Genomic DNA, 21,358 nt, shown 5'->3' with positions numbered 1-21,358 from the left:
GTCCACTGGTCTCACTCCCTTGGAAGCAAGGAAGAATGAAGAAAACTAAAGAAACGAGGGGAAAATTAGCCCAAAGGATTAATGGACCACATCTACCATGGCCTCCACCAGACTGAGTCCAGTACAACTGGATGGTGCCCAGCTACCACCACTGACTGCTTTGACAGGGATCACAGTAGAGGGTCCAGGACAGAGCTGGAGAAAAATGTAGAACAAAATTCTAACTCAAAAAGAAAGACCAGACTTGCTGGCCTGACAGAGACTGGAGAAACCCTGAGTATATGGCCCCCAGACACCCTTTCAGCTCAGTAATGAAGTCACTCCTGAGGTTCACCCTTCAGCCAAAGATTGGACAGGTCCATAAAATAAACAAGATTTTTAAAGGGGCACACCAGCCCTGGGGCAAGGACTAGAAGACAGGAGGGGACAGGAAAGCTGGTAATGGGGAACCCAAGTTTGAGAAGGGAAAGTGTTGACATGTAGTGGGTTTGTTAACCAGTGATTTAAAACAGTATGTGTACTAACTGTTTAATGAAAAACTAGTTTGTTCTGTAAAGCTTCATCTAAAGTACAATAAAAAAAAAAACAGTTGAATAGATAAACTATGGTACATACACACAATGGAGTACTACACAATGATAAAGAACAATGACGAATCTGGGAAGCATCTCACAACACGGATGAATGTGGATGGCATTATACTGAGTGAAATAAGTCAGTCACAAAAGGACAAATATTGTATGAGACCACTACTATAAAAACTCATGAAAAAGTTTACGCACAAAAAGAAACAATCTTTGATGGTTACAAGGGACGGGAGGGGTGGAGATGGAAAAACACTAAGTAGACAATAGGTAAGTAGTGACTTTGATGAAGGGTAGGACAGTACACAATGCTGGGGAAGCCAGCACAACTTGTACAAGGCAAGGTCATGGAAACTCCATAGATACAGCCAAGCTCCCTAAGCAATCATATTACTGGACTGAGGGCTGTGGGGACCGTGGTCTCAAGGAATATCTAGCTCAACTGGCATAACATAGTTTATAAAGAAAATGTTCTACATTCTACTTTGATGAGAAGCGACTGGGGTCTTAAACGCCTGTGAGCGGCCATCTAGGATACTCCACTGGTCTCACTCCTTTGGGAGCAAGGGAGAATAAAGAAAACTGAAGACACAAGGGAAAGATTACTCCAAAGGACTAATGGACCACAACTACCGTACAACTAGATGGTGCCTAGCTACCACCACTGACTGCTTGACAGGGATCACAGTAGAGGGTCTGGGACAGAGCTGGAGAAAAATGCAGAACTAAATTCTAACTCACGAAAAAAGACCAGACTTATTGGTCTGACAGAGACTGGAGAAACTTCGAGACTATGGCCCCTGGACACCCTTTTAGCTCAGTAATGAAGTCACTCCTGAGGTTCACCCTTCAGCCAAAGATTAGACAGGCCAATAAAACAAAACAAGACTAAAGGGGCACACTAGCCCAGGGGCAAGGACTAGAAGGCAGGAGGGGACAGGAAAGCTGGTAATAGGGAACCCAAAGTTGAGAAGCGGAGGGTGTTGACATTTTGCAGGGTTTGTAACCAATGTCACAAAACAGTATGTGTACTATTTGTTTAATGAAAAGCTAGTTTGTTCTGTAAACCTTCATCTAAAGTATCATAATAAAAAAAAGAAGAAGAAGAAGAAATAAATAAAGCTTCACTGGTTTAGTGTGTGGTATAAGATTGGCCCCTAAGTCAGTCCACATCTCCATCAGTCATAGGACACATGTGAAGACACAGGTATCTGAAGAGGAGAGGCGAGGAGGGAAGAGGAGGCAAGGACAAAAGAATGGGCCTTCCACAAACCCAGGGGGAGGACAGCACTGATTCACTTCTTTCCAACGTATTGAGAAGTGCTACAGTTTAACTTTTACTGGTTAGACAGATTTCCTGATTATATTATCTAGTTTCAACTAAACTATCACAGAATAGAAAACAGCTTAGGAAGAGTCCCGTAAAGAAACCCAGGAACTGATGGAAGTACCAATGATGCAAGTAGATGTGCACAAGAAGGAAACGCCAGAGGAGCTGACACATCTTACACTCTTAGTATTAGTTCTTTGTCAAACTACATTATGAGCTACAAACAGTGACAACAGTGGCCCAAAACATTAGCAATTAACAAGAAATTTTTTTAATGGATTTACAACTAGTACTTTTAACAATGAACCTTGCCAAATTATAAATATTGTACCTTAAGATGCTAGCTAGCTATTTACAAAAATTATTTAATCTTTACCTTATTCTCCTATCTTTTATAATGTACACAAAATATTAGACAACAGTACAAAGTATATAATTTGTAAGTAAGCATTCATAAATTTAAAAAATATTTCACTTTAAGTAAACAACATTTACTCTGAGTAAAAACATTCAACACCTCTGGGATAGAGGAGTCCATAACTCAAAATAGAGGTCAGAGCTGGAGAGGAAGTCATCAGCATATGGTAGTATTTAAAGTTATGGGATTGAATGAGGTCACCTAGCAGAGTGTGAAGATAGAAGAGGGGGATAGAGGACTGAGTTCTGGGATACCTAATGTTTAGAGATCAGAAGGTAGGGGAGAAACCAGCATTGAAAATGAAGAAGGAGCAGACAGCGAAGTAGGAGGAGAACCAGGAGTGTGGTGTCTGAAACCCATGAGAAGAAAGTGTTTTCAGGAGGAAAGACTGATCAACTGTGCCTGAGAGGATGCCTGCAATGAGATGTGAGAGCTGGCAACTAGGTTTGACAACAGAGAAGTTGTCAGAAATCTTAAAAAAAAAAAAAAGAAAAAGCCATTTCAGTGGCAAGGTTAGAAATGAAATGCAAATTGACAGAGTGGAGGAAAAAATGGGAGGTGAGGAAGTGAAGACAGTGAGTTTAGATAACCCTTTCAAGTTTTGGTACAGATGGGCAGCAAAAAGATAAGGCAGTGTCTGGCGAGAAGCATGAAGTCAGTGGAGGGTTTGTTTGGTTTTTAAAATAGGAGATAGGTCTGTGTGCTGTTGGAAAGGATCAGCAGAGGATCTAGTAGAGCATCCTCCAAGGAGACAATAGCAGGAGCAACATTCTTAAGAAGGCAAGAGGGATTGGGATTCAGTGCTTGAGTAGGGGAGTTGGCCCTAAATAGCGTGGGCTGCTAATTCTTTTCAAAAGGAAGAAAGTCAGGCCATGTGTGGAAAAATGGAGGTTAGGAGGGTTGATGCAGACCTGGAGTGATGATGCCATTTTCCTAGCTTTCCAGATGCCCACAGATTATCTCTCCCTGTAAGTCTTGTTCAAAGTCAAATTCAACTTGCCCGAGGGGGAATGCTTCCCTTCCCTTCCCTTCCCTTCTCTTCCCTCTCCTTCCCTCTCCTCCCCTCCTCTCCTCTCCTCTCCCCTCCCTTCCCTGCCTAGTCCCTCCTACCCCTCTGGCTTTACTCTTTTTATAAAATCACAGTTATCTCTGACTTCTCTCCTCCCATCAGTCTGCTAGCTGCAGCATCCTACAGTTGTGTCCCTCTTGTCCGACCCTTCTTTTTCATCTCCATGACACCAATGTCCTTTAGAGCCTCACCATCTCTAATCTGTACTATTGCAATAAACTTCCAACTATTTCCCTTGCCTTCTGTTCCTCCCTACCTCAGTTCTATTACATCTTACCATTCGAGTCACCTTTCTAAAGTGCTTCTCTGATTGTGTCACTTCTGGCTAATGAACCTCCTTGACTTGATTCCTCGGGCTTCTCTCAATGTCATTTGATCCAGTACTAAGCCTTTCACCTCCTTTTCTCTATCCGAGTTTTCATTTTTTCTCACACTCTCTCAAGCACCTATTTTTTTTCTGATTTTCCTATAAATCTGTTCTGATTATTTCTTCCCTAGTGATCACATTAATCTAACCATTCAAGCAACCTACAGGCTTTTTATTGTTGCCTCTTGCATATGAAGGAAACCCTGGTGGCATAGTGGTTAAGTGCCACAGCCGATAACCAAAAGGTCAGCAGTTTGAATCCACCAGGCGCTCCTTGGAAACAATAGGGAGCAGTTCTACTCTGTCCTATAGGGTCGCTATAAGTAGGAATCAATTTGACGCCAATGGCTTTAGTTTGGTTTTTGTCTCTTGCATATGAAACAGGGCTGAGTGAGATGACCTGTGGGAAGCTGGTGCCAGGATCAGAGGCCTTGTCAGAAATCTCTGAGCTTACCCCAACTCATTCCTCTTGTCTATCCCCAGTCCAATTTATCAGCAAATCCTGCTCATTTTCCTCCTAAATATCTCTTTAAACTATCATTTCCTCTCAGCTCCGGGCTTTCAGTACTTCTTATCTAAAGCTTTCAAAAGCCCCCAAAATGGTCCTTCAGCTTCCTCCAGTTCATTCTCCACACTTCAGTCAGAAAGATCATTCTAGAACACCTGACACTCCCTGATTAAATCCTCGATGGTACCATGTCACCTAGAAGATAAAGTTGAGGCTCCTTAGCAACACACTCAAGGTCTTCCATGACTTAGCCATGCCCTTCCTATTAGCCTAGATACCCGCCCCATCCTATCTTGCACTCCAGGCTTGTTGTTGTTGTTAGCTGTTGTTGAATTGGCCCCTGACTCATGGTAACTCCCTGAAAATGGGATTGGACAGTTGTGATCAATAGGGGTCTCATTGGCTGATTTTTTTGGAAGTGGATTACAAGGCCTTTCTTCCTAGTCTGGCAGCTCGGCTGAAACCTGTTCAGCATCATAACAACACACAACCCTCCCTTGACAGATGGGTCGTGGCTGCATCTGAGGTACATTGGCTAGGAATCGAACCTAGATCTCCTGCATGGAAGGCAAGAATTCCACCAATGAGTCACCACTGCCCCCACATTTCAGGCTTAGTAATACCGAAATGCCAATTATCCCTGTGCACACCTCTTTCTCATTTCCCTGAGCTGTTCCTCTGCCCGAAATACTCCTCCCATTTATGCATCAACTCTATATCCTTCAAAACTCAGCTTAGGCTTTTTTTCTTTTAGGAAGTCTTTCTTTGACCTTTCCCTAGGAGAGCTAAGTGTAACTTCAGGGATGGTACCTTATTTATCTAGGTCTCCTTAGCACCCACCACAGAGATGGCCAAGGTGTGTTCTCTATATGAGTGCCATTTGAGTAAGAATGCCACAGGGCGCAGGCTGTACAGGGGTGACAATATTCAAAATGAGAGAGTTAAGAAGATAGGCTCTGGAGTCAGACATGCCTGGATTTGAATCCTGGCTCTGCCCCCTAGTTGCCGGGTGACATTGGGGAAACTGCTTACTTCTCTATGCCTTTGTTTCCATGTCTACAAAAAGGGCATGATGTAAAATAAACTTGTAGTGAGGATTAAATGAGATAGTATGTGTAAAGTGCTTTGCACAATACTGGTCACATTGTGAGTGCTCAATAAATGTTAACATTTTACTAAATTATGTCTTAAATTTTTTTTTAATTAACAGTATTTCTTTTTCTTATCTGTGTGATAAAAATCATAATACTGGCCTATATTGCTAACACAGGCTTTATCTTTTGCCTCATTTAAGACAGAAAAAAAATTCTCTCTACTCAATTCCAAGTAATTTCTCAATTTTGAAACAACTCAGAAGAAAATGCCCAGTTCATTTCTGCCTCAGGCCCTTTGCACTTGCTGATCCCTCTCCTGGAGTGCCCCACCCCTAACCCCATTAGAGCTTTGCTTGGCCAGGTCCTTCTCCTCACTCAGGTCTCAGTTCAAATGTCACCTGCTCTGAGAGCCTTCCCTGACCACCCTGTGGAGAGTAACCCATCCTCTCCTCTGGTCCTCTTTGTTTTATTATCTTCACAGGATTTATAACTTTTGAAACCATCTTTTTTCCTTATGGTCCACCGCTCTCCTTTAGAATGAAAGCTTCATGAGAGCAGGGCCCTTGATCATCATGTACTCATGCTTTATCCCAAGCACATAGAATAGTGCCTGGCACAAAGTGGGACCTCAATAAATGCTGGTTGACTTAATTTATCTCAATCCCTGCAGAGGGATGCTCTCCTGTTAAAAACAGAATATATACTTTCCTAGTCTCTCAAGAATCCAGGCACTAAAATACTTTCCAGTTTGCCAGTTGCCTGGATTGTCTCTTTTTAAAATCTCAGGGGAAAAAAACCAGAAATATACTTGCTGGTATATGTACACCCATTGCTGTTGAGTCAATTCCAACTCATAGAGACCCTATAGGACAGAGTAGAACTGCCCCATAGGGTTTCCAAGGAGTGGCTGGTGGGTTCGAACTGCTGACCTTTTTGGTTAGCAGCCATAGCTCTTAATCACTGTGCCACCAGGACTCCACATACGTATATATATATATCAGCAAGTATATTTCCTAAATAATCTATCCTTTAGCTGGTTTTATGAAAGTGTAATAGCTAGGAATCCATGTCATAGTTAATTTTTCTTTAGACACAAAGGACTTTATGAATTACTATGGCGCTTAAGGAATTTGTTCCTGGGGGAATATAATCACTTATTTTTCCCCATCTTGCTAAACTTGATCACAGATGGCACAAAGGTCACCTGTAGAACAGGCTGTCCTCAAAGTCCCCAAATGCCAAATTAATTAGACTTTACTATGTAAAAATGACCATGAGAAAGTCAGCCTTTAATTGGTCAGAAGTGATTACGTTCTTCGATATAACTTGGAATTTTAAAAACTTTTTTTTTTTTAAATATTGGAAAGATAATTCAACAGAGAAATAGGCCAAGAATACATTCTCAGAAGAAGGAATCCAAATGCCCACAGTCATATGATAGTACTCTCAGTCTTACTAGTAATCAAGGAAAAATAAATTAAAATGACATCCTTTTTAGTCTATCAAATTTACAAAAATTAAAAATACATAATAAATAACCCATGTTAGCAAGGATGTGGGAAAATGAGCACTCAGATACAATGCTGGAAGGAGTTGGTATGGTCTTTTTGGAGGAAAATTTGGCAGTATCTATCAAAGTTTTAAGTATGAGTGTCCTTTGGCCCAGTGTGATGGTACATCTACAAGTCTATCCCACAGGAATACTGGCCACATGCACAAAGAATGATAATCACTGAAGCACTGTTTGTAACAGAAAAATTAGGAATAAGCTCAATGTCCACCAATAGAGGTATGGCTAATAAATACTGGTATCGTCAAACAAATAAAGCACCTGGTAGATTTGAACTGCTGACCTTTTGGTTAGCAACTATAGCATTTAACCACTACACCACCACGGTTTCCAAATAAAGACTGGGAAGCTTTAAAAGAAGTAAGGTAGCTCCACCATTAGCACGGAAAGGTGTCCATGATCTACTGTATAGTTAAAAACAATATATAGTACTATTCATGTTGTATTGATGAATTTTTTAAAAAATCTTCACTTACACATGTTATGGATTGAATTGTGTCCCCTAAAAATGTGTGTCAACTTGGCTAGGTCATGACTCCTAGTATTGTGTGGTCATCCACCATTTCGTGATCTGATGTAATTTTCCTGTGTTGTCAATCCTAATCTCTATGACGTTAATGAGGCAGAATTAGAGGCAGTTATGTTAATGAGGCAGGGCTCAATCTACAGGATTAGGTTGTATCTTGAGGCAATCTCTTTTGAGATATAAAAGAGAAGCAAGCAGAGAGGAGACGGACCTCATACCACCAAGGAAGAAGAGCAGGGTTCCTGCGTGGAGAAGCTCCTAGACCAAGGGAAGATTGATGACAAGGACCTTCCCCCAGAGCTGACAAGAGAAAGTCTTCCCCCAGAGTTGGCACCCTGAATTCAGACGTCTAGCCTCCTAGACTGTGAGAGAATAAATTTCTGTTTGTTAAAGCCATCCACTTGTGGTATTTCTGTTATAGTGCTACTAGATAGCTAAGACAACACATAAACCTATAGTGTGTTCTCAACACAGCTGCCAGAGTTTTCTTCTTAAAACATAATTCAGAGCCCTGTTACTCTTCTGTCCAAACCTTTCATTGACTTCCTGTCTCACTCACATTAAAGACCAGAGTCCTCCCCATTATTTATAATTCTGTGTGTAATCTAGCCCACAAGGTCCCTGGGCAGCACAAAATGGTTTGTGCTCAACTACCAAACTAAAGGTTGGTGGTTTGAACCCACCCAGCAGCACCAGGAAGGAAAGGCCTGGTGATCTGCTTCCATAAAGATTACAGCCAAAAAAATCAGTTATACTCTGTAACACATGGGGGTGTCACGAGTTGAAATCGACTTCACAACAACGGGTTTGGTCTTTTGGTTAATCTGGCCCTCTGCTACCCTTGACTTTCCCCCTCCTTTCCTCAGTTCTAGTCACTCTGGCCTCCTTTCCAATACCTCAGGGAATTCTCTTCCCAAGATGTCTCCACAGTTGCTTCCTCCTACCCTTTATGTCTCTGCCCAAATGACACTTCACATAGTGTACACTTTGGGAGAGTACATTCATCTTTACCCTTAACCTAGCCCCAGCACTTTCTATTCCTCTTCCCTGCTTAATTGTTCTTCATGCTCTTATCACCATCTGCTTCATTACATACTTGCTTGTTTATTGGTTCATCATCTGTCTCCTTCCTCCAGAACTATAAACTCCACAAGAGGTGAGATTTTTACTTGCTTTTTCTCATTGCTAGATTTTCAGCACCTAGAACAGCCTCTGGCACACAGTAGGTATGCAATAAATATATATTGAATAAATGAAATTTCATTTTTTGTATGTGCATAAAAACAGATGTGGAAAAATACACAGAAAACTGTTAACAGTGATTACTGCCAGGAAGTAAGATTGCGGAGTTATGGAAAGAACGTTTGCCTTTTAGTGTATACATTTCTATGCTATTTGAAACATGTACTATTTTGTAAATTAAAAATATTTTAAAAGAAAAACATAATGGTTCCATCTCTCCTTCCAGGTGACTCAAAATACTCTTTTTGGCTCCTATCTGCAGCCACTGATCAGTAACTTCCAAAAAGAACTATCCTAGGCTTGCCTCCACAGTATGTTACCATCTAGAGTTCATACCTATTCAATCTGTTTGCTGAGCAAACAATCCAGGAAGCTGAACTATATAAAGAAGGATGGGGCATCAGGATTGGAGGAAGACTCATTACAATCTGCGTTATGCAGATGATACAACCTTGCTTGCTGAAAGTGAAGAGGACTTGAAGGACTTACTAATGAAGATCAAAGACCACAGAATTCAATATGGATTATACCTCAACATAAAGAAAACAAAAATCCTCACAACTGGACCAATGAGCAACATCATGATAAACGGAGAAAAGATTGAAGTTGTCAAGGATTTCATTTTACTTGGATCCACAATCAACAGACATGGAAGCAGCAGTCAAGAAATCAAAAGACCCATTGCATTGGGCAAATATGCTGCAAAGGACCTCTTTTAAGTATTGAAAACCAAAGATGTCACCCTGAAAACTAAGGTACTCCTGACCCAAGCCACGGTATTTTCAACCACATCATACGCATGTGAAAGCTGGACAATGAATAAGGAAAACCGAAGAAGAATTGACGCCTTTGAATTGTGGTGTTGGCAAAGAATATTGAATATACCATGGACTGCCAAAAGAATGAACAAATCTGTCTTGGAAGAAGTACAACCAGAATGCTCCTTAGAAGCAAGGATGGCAAGACCGCATCTTACATACTTTGGACATGTTGTCGGGGGGATCAGTCTCTGGAGAAGGACATCATGCTTGGTAAAGTACATGGTCAGCAGAAAAGAGGAAGACCCTCAATGAGATGGATTGACACAGTGGCTGCAACAATGCGCTCAAGCATAACAAGGATTGTAAAGATGGCGCAGGACCAGGCAGTGTTTCGTTCTGTGGTACATACGGTGGCTATGAATCAGAGCTGACTCGACAGCACCAAACGACAACAGATTTCAGAAAACACCAGTAAGCCTGATCTTTGTGAAGTTCTAACACCATCAAATAGAACAGGACCATAAGACACACACATATACCCACACACACTCTGTGGCTTGATGGAGCCACACGCTTGCCGGATAAAAATGGCTTTCTAACTAATATACCTGGCCCTTCTTCACACCCACTTCCTCTCTCCAGTGCAAGGGATGTCACTGCTAATTCTTTATGCTATTTTCTCTACCTGGTAAAATCTTCAACATTGCTGTCAGACAGGGTGGACCTGATTTGGTCCTATGTATGCTACAAAATTCATCCTGTGCTAGAGGGAGTTCTTGAGACAAGACCCACAGTTTCCTTTAGAAAAAACATCCAACCCAATTTGGCGTTGACAAGCATCTCAGGGACACATTCATGCACTACAATAGCTACCCCAGTTGCCACTGAGTCAATTCTGACTCATAGCAACCCCATGTGTTTCAAAGCAGAACTGCACTCTACAGGATTTTCATGGCTGTAACCTTTCATAGGCAGATTGACAGACCTTTCTTTCAAGGCACCTCTGGGTGGGTTCAAACCACCAATCTTGTGGTTAGTAGCCCAGCTTAACTTTTTTGTGCCACCCAGGGACTCCTTATTGGGAGTTGGTCTATAAGACCCTCAGCACTAGTTTTCCCTGAATTTTTAACCAGCTACAAAGGTTCTCTGGTGAGCTTTTGAGGCCTCTCCCTAACAGAATAGTAAATGGGGGAAGGGAGGGCACAATGTTGCTCTGAGAGTCCACAAGAAAGCCCAGCCTGCCTGTACAGAGAGTCTCTGCAACTCACCAAGGAAGTAGGACAGCAACAGCCAACTCTCACAGCCGCCTCTTTAGTATGGAAACTAGAGTGCTTAGAATTTTAAATGAGAACAAACCAACCAGCTGGGTTGTTTTTACTTTTTTTTTTTCTTTTCTTTTAAAAGAGTCAGCTGGAATAAGTCAAGACATCTGGAAACCAGCCCCTGGTGGACATTTACACTTGATTTTTACTAAGTTTTGGCAAAATAACAGAGTTGGGCTGTGGGGCTATTGCTCACAATTCTCTAGAACAAGTGCCACGGGGCTCAGCTTTGCTTATTCAGAAACACTGATTTATTACTCCTCAGATTAAGCGTCATTTCTCAGTCCTTGAGATTCTAGTCATACTTTAGAAAAAGCATCAGTTTATGCTGGAGGGGGGCTGATTATTTGAATTCTCCTTACTTGGGACCAGAGTATAGGCTTTGGAGTCAGACCAACAGTGTGATCTTGAGCAAGAGAACTTACCCCTCTTACGCTTCAGTTTGCTCATCTATTAATGGAGATAATGAATACCAGCCTCCTAAGGTTATTATGTTAGGATTAAATGAGATAACACATATACAGAGCTTAGTGTTGTGCTAAGATAAGGACTCAATAAATCATTACAATTATTACTATAAAGAGAGATCCCAGTTTTCTCTAAGATTTTTCAGGTAGAAAAAAATAAAAAGCTAAACCCGTTGCCATGGAGTCGATTCCAACTCATAGCAACCCTACTGGATAGAGTAGAACTGCCCCATAGGGTTTCCAAGGAGCAGCTGGTAGATTCGAACTGCAGACCTTTATGGTTAGCAGCCGAACCCTTAACCACTTGAGACTCTCATAATTGCCCAGAACAGTCTCTCACAACAAACACGTCTTGAAAGTGGCCACCCTGGAACCTCTTACCAGCCTTATCAGAGGAGCAGACTGATTTTGCTCAAGTGCTAGATCTCAAATTTAATTCTAAAACACACATGCATAACATACCATGGAACTGACATTAGTGGGTGCCTTGATGAAGCTCAGCGATCTCACGAGGGAGCTGAGTGGCCCCTGACCTCACCTCTGCACAAAGCTAAAGGTCACCATAGGTAAGTCAGAGGGAGCTGATAAGAGAGCAGTGGTGATAATTGAGGTGGAGAAGGCTTATGAATGCCTTATGCCTGCATCCTGCCCTAGCTGGGAAATCACTTTGCTCTAAAGACCACCAACCCTCAGGCCCTTAAAGGGCAACACTCCCTCTTCTCATCAACTCTACCTCTTTCTTTCTGTCCCTCAATTCAACAAACATTTATTGAGTGCTACCACAAGCCAGGCACTATTCCAGGTGCTGGGGACATAAAGGTAAATGAGACTCAGTCTTGGCTCCTGTGGAGCTTCCAGTCTAGTCGGTAGGACAGACACACTCCCTGGCAGTTACCAAATAAGGATGGTGTCCAGAGTGTTTCCCGGAGGGAGCCCGGAGAAGGGAGGATGAGCCAGACTTGCTTTTGGTTACCATTTGTGTTTTTAGGGCTCTAGGCAGTTTTTTTTTAGGCAGTTCTGTTAGCAAGAATGTTCTGGCCAACAGGTCACTCACCACATTGGCTTTCCACATGGCCCTGACCCACTCCACAGGACTCTGCTCGGAGTTCAGATGTTCTGGGAGACTTTTTAGCCACTTCCAGATCCATGCCTGATAGTTGGAGGTGAAACTGCTCCCTGTGGGCAGCTTTCCGGAGTGTGCGGATGGCTTTCCGGAGTCGCTTCTCTGTTCGCTTTACAATGCAGCTTAGATCACAAGAAGCTGCAGGAACAAGAAGGACAGCAGTTGGGGTAGGTCAGGCTGCAACATGTGAGGATGTCCAGACAGACTGCAGGACCCACCAACACCTAGAGTTCCATGTGGGACAGGATGAGGGAGACCTGGAGGTGGGCACCTATCGGGTTGGGCAGCATTTGATTTAAATAGAAATTTGTTGACCAAAATGGTAGCATTGGGTTTTTATAAAGCAGATAAACTTATCAGGTTCCAAACCAATTCAGTTTAGTTTGGGGGTGGGAAAATAAAACAAACAAAAAACAGGAGATACTTCAGTAGTTGCACTAGTTTTTTCCCCAAGGAAGATGAAAAGTGAAAGGCAAAGAAAGAGGAGCAAGCTGTGAGAAGCCTGGCACTGAAGGCTGTTTTCAAACCAACCTGTCACCTCCTTTTGGTTAGTTTCAAGCTCAAACTCAACAGTGATAAACATTTCCTTAGTGGTGCTTGGTCGGCCAGGGGCTCCTGGGACTTGCTTGCCAGAGCTGCATGTAAGGTTTGCGTAGCGGAAGCTCTCTTTTACTGAACTGTGCTTCTCTGTATGAAGAAACAAAATTATCGGAAGCCAAATCCTGGCAAAGTACTCAGTTGAACATTTGCTAGAGCTCAGTAAACATTTCATTAAAACAACTCTTAAGGGACTAAATGATTAACTCCAGATGCCAAGACATTGCAAGCCCTCAGCTTAGAGCACAATGATATTTTAATTTTTTTCTAAATTTTATTAATTTTGTTGTTGAGAATACACACGCAGAACATACACCAATTTAACAGTTTCTATATGTACAATTTAGTGACATTGATTACATTCTTCAAGTTGTGCAACCATTCTCACCCTCCTTTTCTGAGTTGATCCTCCCTCAATTAACATAAACTCACTGCTCCCTAAGATTCCTATCCTTCAAGTTGCTATTGTCAATTTGGTCCCATGTAGATAGTTCTTAAAAGAGCATAACGCTCAAGGCAGACTGTTTCTACTAGTTAAGCTAAACTATTGTTAGGTTTTAAGATGATTTTAGGGAAAATTTTTGGTTTAATATTTAAAGATTATCTCAGGGCAGTAATTTCAGGGGTTCATCCAGCCTCAAGAGCTCCAGAAAGTCTAGAGTCCATGAGAATTTGAAATTCTGTTTTGCATGTTCCCCCTTTTCATCAGGATTCTTTCTATGAAATCTTTGGTCAAAATGTTCAGTAATGGAAGCCAGGCACCATCCAGTTCTTCGGGTCTCATGGAAAAGGAAGCAGTTACTCATGGAGGCAATTAGCCACAAATTCCATATCCTCCACCTATTCCCAACTCTCCTTCTTCCTCTGTTGTTTCAGGTGAATAGAGACCAATTGTTGTGCCTTGTATGGTTGCTTGAAAGTTTTTAAGACCCTAGGCACTATGCAATGAACTAGGAGGTAGGTAGAACAGAGGCACTAAACACGTTATTAGGCCAACTAACTGGGATGTCCCCCACGCGTCTGTCAGTTTGTCGTACTGTGGGGGCTTGTGTGTTGCTGTGATGCTGGAAGCTATGCCAATGGTATTCAGATACCAGCAGGGTCACCCATGGAGGACAGGTTTCAGCTGAGCTTCCAGACTAAGACAGACTAGGAAGAAGGACCTGGCAGTCTACTTCTGAAAAGCATTAGCCAGTGAAAACCTTACGAATAGCAGTGGAACATTGTCTGATATAGTGCTGGGAGATGAGCCCCCCAGGTTGGAAGGCACTCAAAAGATGACTGGGGAAGAGCTGCCTCCTCAAAGTATAGTCGACCTTAATGATGTGGATGGAGTAAAGCTTTCGGGACCTTCATTTGCTGATGTGGCACGACTCAAAATGAGAAGAAACAGCTATAAACATCCATTAAAAATCAGAACCCGGAATGTACGAAGTATGAATCTAAGAAAATTGGAAATCGTCAAAAATGAAATGGAACACATAAACATCGATATCCTAGGCATTAGTGAGCTGAAATGGACTGGTACTGGCCATTTTGAATCAGACAATCATATAGTCCACTATGCTGGGAATGACAACTCGAAGAGGAATGGTGTTCCATTCACCGTCAAAAAGAATGTTTCAAGACCTATCCTGAAGTACAACGCTGTCAGTGATAGGATAATATCCATACTCCTACAAGGAAGACCAGTTAATACGACTATTATTCAAATTTACACACCAACCACTAGGGCCAAAGATGAAGAAATAGAAGATTTTTATCAGCTGCTGCAGCCTGAAATTCATCAAACATGCAATCAAGATGCATTGATAATTACTGGCGATTGGAATGCAAAAGTTGGAAACGAAGAAGGATCAGTAGTTGGAAAATATGGCCTTGGTGATAGAAACAACGCCAGATATCGAATGACAGAATTTTGCAAGACCAACAACTTCTTCATTGCAAATACCTTCTTTCACCAACATAAACGACAACTATACACATGGACCTCACCAGATGGAACACACAGAAATCAAATTGACTACACCTGTGGAAAGAGACGATGGAAAAGCTCAATATCATCAGTCAGAACAAGGCCAGGAGCCAACTGTGGAACAGACCATCAATTGCTCATATGCAAGTTCAAGCTGAAGAAAATCAGAGCAAGTTTCGAGAGCCAAAATATGACCTTGAATATATCCCACCTGAATTTAGAGACCATCTCAAGAACAGATTTGACGCATTGAACACTAGTGACCGAAGACCAGACGAGTTGTGGAATGACAACAAGGACATCATCCTTGAAAGAAGGAAGAGGTCACTGAAAAGACAGGAAAGAAAGAAAACACCAAGGTGAGTGTCAGAGGAGACTCTGAAACTTGCTCTTGAGCGTCGAGCAGCTAAAGCAAAAGGAAGAATTGATGCAGTAAAAGAACTGAACAGAAGATTTCAAAGGGCCTCTCGAGAAGACAAAATAAAGTATTATAATGACATGTCCAAAGAGCTGGAGATGGAAAACCAAAAGGGAAGAACACGTTTGGCGTTTCTCAAGCTGAAAGAACTGAAGAAAAAATTCAAGCCTCCAGTTGCAATAGTGAAGGGTTCCATGAGGAAAATATTAAATGATGCAGGAAGCATCAAAAGAAGATGGAAGGAATACACAGAGTCATTATACCAAAAAGAATTAGTCAATATTTAACCATTTCAAGAGGGGGCAGTTGATCAGGAACCGATGGTACCGAAGGAAGAAATCCAAGCTGCTCTGAAGGCATTGGCGGAAAACAAGGCTCCAGGAATTGATGGAATATCAATTGAGATGTTTCAACAGACAGATGCAGCGCTGGAGGTGCTCACTCGTCTATGCCAAGAAATATGGAAGACAGCTTCCTGGCCAACTGACTGGAAGAGATCCATATTTATGCCTATTCCCAAGAAAGGTGATCCAACCGAATGTGGAAATTATAGAACAATATCATTAACATCACACGCAAGCAAAATTCTGCTGAAGATCATTCAAAAACGGCTGCAGCAGTATATCGACAGGGAACTACCAGAAATTCAGGCCAATTTCAGAAGAGGACGTGGAACCAGGGATATCATTGCTGCTGTCAGATGGATCCTGGCTGAAAGCAGAGAATACCAGAAGGATGTTTACCTGTGTTTTATTGATTATGCAAAGGCAATCGACTGTGTGGATCATAACAAACTACAGATAACACTGCGAAGAATGGGAATTCCAGAACACTTAATTGTGCTCATGAGGAATCTTTACATAGATCAAGAGGCAGTTGTTCAGACAGAACAAGGGGATACTGATTGGCTTAAAGTCAGGAAAGGTGTGTGTCAGGGTTGTATTCTTTCACCATACCTATTTAATCTGTATGCTGAACAAATAATCCGAGAAACTGGACCATATGTAGAAGAACGGCGCATCAAGATTGGAGGAAGACTCATTAACAACCTGCGTTATGCAGATGACACAACCTTGCTTGCTGAAAGTGAAGAGGACTTGAAGCACTTACTAATGAAGATCAGAGACCACAGCCTTCAGTATGGATTGTACCTCAACATAAAACAAAAATCCTCACAACTGGACCAATGAGCAACATCTTGATAAAGGGAGAAAAGATTGAAGTTGTCAAGGGTTTCATTTTACTTGGATCCACAATCAACAGACATGGAAGCAGCAGTCAGGAAATCAAAAGACACATTGCATTGGGTAAATCTACTGCAAAGGACCTCCTCAAAGCGTTGAAGAGCAAAGATGTCACCTTGAAGACTAAGGTGCGCCTGACCCAAGCCAGGGTATTTTCAATCACATCATATGCATGTGAAAGCTGGACAATGAATAAGGAAGACCAAAGAAGAGTTGACGCCTTTGAATTGTGGTGTTGGTGAAGAATATTGAATATACCATGGACTGCCAAAAGAACAAACGAATCTGTCTTAGAAGAAGTACAACCAGAATGCTCCTTAGAAGCAAGGATGGCGGGAGGGTGTCTTACATACTTTGGACATATTTTCAGGAGGGATCAGTCCCTGGAGAAGTACATCATGCTTGGCAGAGTACAGGGTCAGCAGAAAAGAGGAAGACCCTCAAAGAGGTGGGTTGAGACAGTGGCTGCAACAGTGAGCTCGAGCATAGCAACGATTGTAAGGATGGCGCAGGACCAGGCAGTGTTTCGTTCTGTTGTGCATAGGGTCACTATGAGTTGGAACTGACTCGACGGCACCTAACAACAACAGCAACAACAACTGGGATGTCCCATGAAACCATGACCCTAAACCTCCAAACCAAGGAACCAAATCCAAGGAGGTATTTGATTGTACATAAGCAGCCTTAGAAGCTACTTTTTTTTTGTCATTGTCGTAAATATATCTATCATACAACTTTGCCCAGCTCAACTATTTACAGGTGTACAACTTGTTGACAGCAATTATAATAATCTGCAGTGCAACTCTACCCTTGATAATTCGATTTTTCCATCACCGTTAACTCATTTCTCCCCCTTCCTCCTGTCCCTCGTAATCACCAATAAAATTTAGTCTCTATACATTTGCCTTTTCTTGTCCTTTTATATAAGTGAGGTCATACGATATTTGTCCTTTGTGATTGGCTTATTTTGCTCAGCATAATGTCTTCAAGCTCCATCCATACTGTAGTGTGTATCAAGACTTCATTTCTCCTACTGGCTAAGTAGTATTCCATTGTATGTATGTACCACAATCCACTCATTTGTTGATAGGCATTTAGGTGGTTTCCACCTTTTGGCTATTGTGAACAGTGCTGCAATGAACACTGGTATATAAGTCTCTTTTTGAGTCTCTGCTTTCAAGTCTTTTGGGTATATACCTAAGAGTAAAATTGCTGTGCTGGGTCATATGGTAGTTCTAGTTTTAGTTTATTGAGGGGCTGCCACACTATTTTCCACAATGGCTGTGCCATTTTGTATTTCCACCAGCAATGGATAAGGGTTCCAATTTCCCCACATCCTCATCAACATTTTTTGCTGTTGTTGTTTGTTTTTTATCTTGGCCATCCTAGTGAGAGTGAAATGCTATCTCATTGTGGTTTTGATGTGCACATCTCTCTGATGGTTAATGACACTGAGCATTTTTTCATGTGTTTGGTGGCCATTTGAATGTCCTCTTTGGTGAAATGTCTATTCAAGTCCTTTGCCCATTTTATGACTGGGTTGTTTCTTTTTGTTGTTAAGTTGACAAAGTTTTATATATATTTTGGTTTTTAGATTCTTGTCAGACATATGGTTTCCAAAGATATTCTCCCAGTCGGTAGCTTGTCTTTTCACTTCTTCGTTAAAGTCTTTTGATGAACAAAATTTTTAATTTTTATGAGGTCCCATTTATTTTGTCTTTTGCTGTTTGTGCTTTTGTTATTATATTAGATAATCCATTGTTGAAAGCTAGGCCTGACAGCATTGCCCTTGCTTGTTTTCCTAAGAATTTTATGGTTTTAGTTTGTATATTTAGGTCCTTAATCCATTTTTAATTTGTTTTTGTGTACGGCGTAAGGCATGGGTCCTGTTTCATTTTTCTGCACATGACATTTTAACTTTGAAGAGCCTGCATTTCCTCCTATGTAACTTTACAATTTAGCTCTTGAAATTTCTTTTCATGGATAAATGCTGTATGTTTCCAACAGACCAGCCACATAGGTAGAAGACGAGAACCAGGGATTGTCTCGCATTCCTCCCTTCTGCTGACGGCTGGGTCCTACGGTGTTCACGTGTTCTTACAGTTGGTTTCTTTAAAGTTGGTCTCTGATGTATCAAGCAGGGGTTGAGGTTTCAAATAAGGCATGCAAACAGAAGTAGAAAGGAAACCAACTCCTGCTTTCAGGCAAAGTGACCTTGGAGCAATTCCAACTCGAAGGGAATGCTGGAAAGCACATCAACAAGGATGTCTGATTTTGAAATAACCAGGAGCAATAAATGGCACAAAGAATCAACAGAACCAAACAATGTCATGAAGGTATCTAGAATGAGACTGAGAGTGTTGCATTAAGATAGAGTTTTTACATCCCTTTCCTTGACTTTGGCCGTCTCCCCACTCCTCATGGCTTCCAGTGAATCTGTTAACTAATAATTGCCAACCTGAATCAAAGACCAGGTCCACATGCCATCCACACAACTAATTTGTCTCTCTTTTGAAATCTTACTTTATTGAACTTAAGTGTTAGCTGTATTATATTCTTCTCTTAACATTACTTTTTCAGAAGGCCAATTTCAAATCTGAAACTAAACAGATGCTTATTTTGTACCCTTTTCTCTTTCAATTTTCCCATACCTATTTTTCCTTTTTATTGTAAAATAATTTTAGATTTACAGAAAAGTTGCTAAGATAGTACAGAGACTTCCCATAGGCCCTTCACCCAGCCTCCCGTAATGTTAACATCTTGCATTTGGTACATTTATCAAAACTAAAAAATGAACCTTGGTACAATAACATTAATTATAGACCAAATCTATTTTGAAATAATGCTTATGCTCCCTGATTTAAAAGTATAATGCTCACTGTAGAGAATTTGAAAAATGAAGAAAACAATTAAAGTCACCTATCATTCTCCCACCCAGATATAACCACTACTAATAATAGAGTGAGTGAGGGTGAGTTTTCCTTTTTTATCCTAGTCATACTTTTTCTTACATAACTTGGGTTGTATTACATATACAAAATGTTGCTCTCCCTTTTTCCCTCCCAGCGTTATAAAAAGAATATTTTCCTATGTCATTAAGCATTATTTGAAAACATAATTAATGGCGGCATAATATTCTATCGAATGGTGGTACCAAACTCAATCTTGGTTAGTTACCTAAATAGCAAGTCAAAAGTGATTAGAGTGAGCTTTATGTTTGTTTGTATGATTTATTTGAGGATGGATTGGGGAAAGAAGCTTCCTAATACAAGAATCCCAATTTTTTTATTGTGGTAAAAATATATGTAACAAAACATTTGTCAGTTCACCAAGTCTTACATGTACAATTCAGTGACATTCTTCATTATTGTGCAACCATCACACATTCCTTTCCAAATTATTCCATTACCATTAATGGAAACTCAAAGGCCATTTTTTTTTTTTTAATCTCTAAAATTATTCTATAAATAGTACTAAAAATGCGAGCTGGGGAAGAAAGAGGAATGCTGGATTCTGCTCATTTCAATAAGGCCAGTTCTACTTGGATGGTATTTGTTATGCTGAAGCCAAGGAGTCACTGCCTCCAAAAACCTGACCCAGCAGGAAAGCTGGATATTACATCTTTGTAATAACTAAAGATTATCCTTTCTGAGCCAAACCTTCTTTCATTTTCTTTGGCTTATATTGGAAACAAACTCTAAAATCTAGAAAATTTAACCCAGTATGATCACAGATTGCAATGGATCTTGAGCTTTATCGACTACTGTGAACTCACAGGCTTCCCCAAGTTTCACCAACTGCACCTCGCAAAGGAAGCTCTCAAGTATTATTTTGCCAGGGCTACACCGGGTCCTAGGTTGTGAAGAGAGTCCCTGGAGAATCTGAACTGTTCAATCCCATCTGGAGTATGCCTCAGTCAGTGGACAGACATTGGCCCTCCCTCAGACTTCCAGCTCAGCTTGTCACAGGCCCCTTTCCCAACATGCAGGCACACTCCCTATACCAGCCATCTGATTCCATACCTGGTAGTACTGGTCGCAGACCCTCAGGAAACAGCTCAGCCTTTTTCAAACTACACTTGCCTTCATTTAACTTAAAGGTTACACTTGTCCTGATGGTGGTGACATCTTCAGAAAGAAACAAGTGAGAAATATTACCTTCAGAAGCAAAGGAATGGGAACATCAGAGGGATAATAGCAAGCTATCCATTGGCTGGGTCCCACCACATGCTGTACACCCCAAAACTTCTTATTGATGCAGCTTCTCTCTTAACCCTGAGACCAAGAAAAGTTTGGGTCATGGAGTATCCTTGGGACAGGGAACACCAGGAATCTCCTAAGATTTATCCCTCCACTTGAGAGAGAAATCCAGTATTCAGATATAACAAAGAAGGGACTGAAAACAGCCTCAATATTGAGGGAAGATGAAATGATCTTTGTGCCTTCCTGAGAAAGAAGTCTAGAATCTCCCTGTTCAAATGTGAAAAAGACTGTCGAGGGATATGGCAAAGGGCTGACTCTCCTAAATAAGTATGTCTGGAAGGACAGGGCAGAGGGAATCCACCTATTCCAGATAAGGATGGCACTCAGTAAACGTGGCCAGGAACCCTGCTTATGCAGTGGTTAAAATGCTCAGCGGCTAACCAAAAGTTCAGCAGTTTGAACCCGCCAGCAGAGAAAGATATGGCAGTCTGCTTCTGTAAAGATTTACAGCCTTAGTAGTTCTACTCTGTCCTATAGGGTC

At 41.3% G+C, this 21,358-nt stretch overlaps 1 protein-coding gene across 1 annotated transcript in view; it reads right to left on the bottom strand.

The window, feature by feature from the left end:
• The window catches only part of SCUBE2 (signal peptide, CUB domain and EGF like domain containing 2), an 89,140-nt gene that overhangs the window by 29,832 nt on the left and 37,950 nt on the right, over positions 1–21,358 (bottom strand). Inside the window, exons 13-15 of the mRNA XM_064288459.1 lie at positions 20,638–20,742; positions 12,913–13,068; positions 12,313–12,519 (exon numbers count right to left, since the gene is read on the bottom strand). Of these exons, the coding sequence (XP_064144529.1) occupies positions 12,313–12,519; positions 12,913–13,068; positions 20,638–20,742 (468 nt within the window). The remainder of the gene's footprint in view (positions 1–12,312; positions 12,520–12,912; positions 13,069–20,637; positions 20,743–21,358) is intronic.

Source organism: Loxodonta africana, chromosome 7 (genome assembly GCF_030014295.1).
Source record: "Loxodonta africana isolate mLoxAfr1 chromosome 7, mLoxAfr1.hap2, whole genome shotgun sequence".
NCBI lineage: Eukaryota > Metazoa > Chordata > Mammalia > Proboscidea > Elephantidae > Loxodonta > Loxodonta africana.
This window is presented reverse-complemented; position numbering and strand designations above follow the sequence as displayed.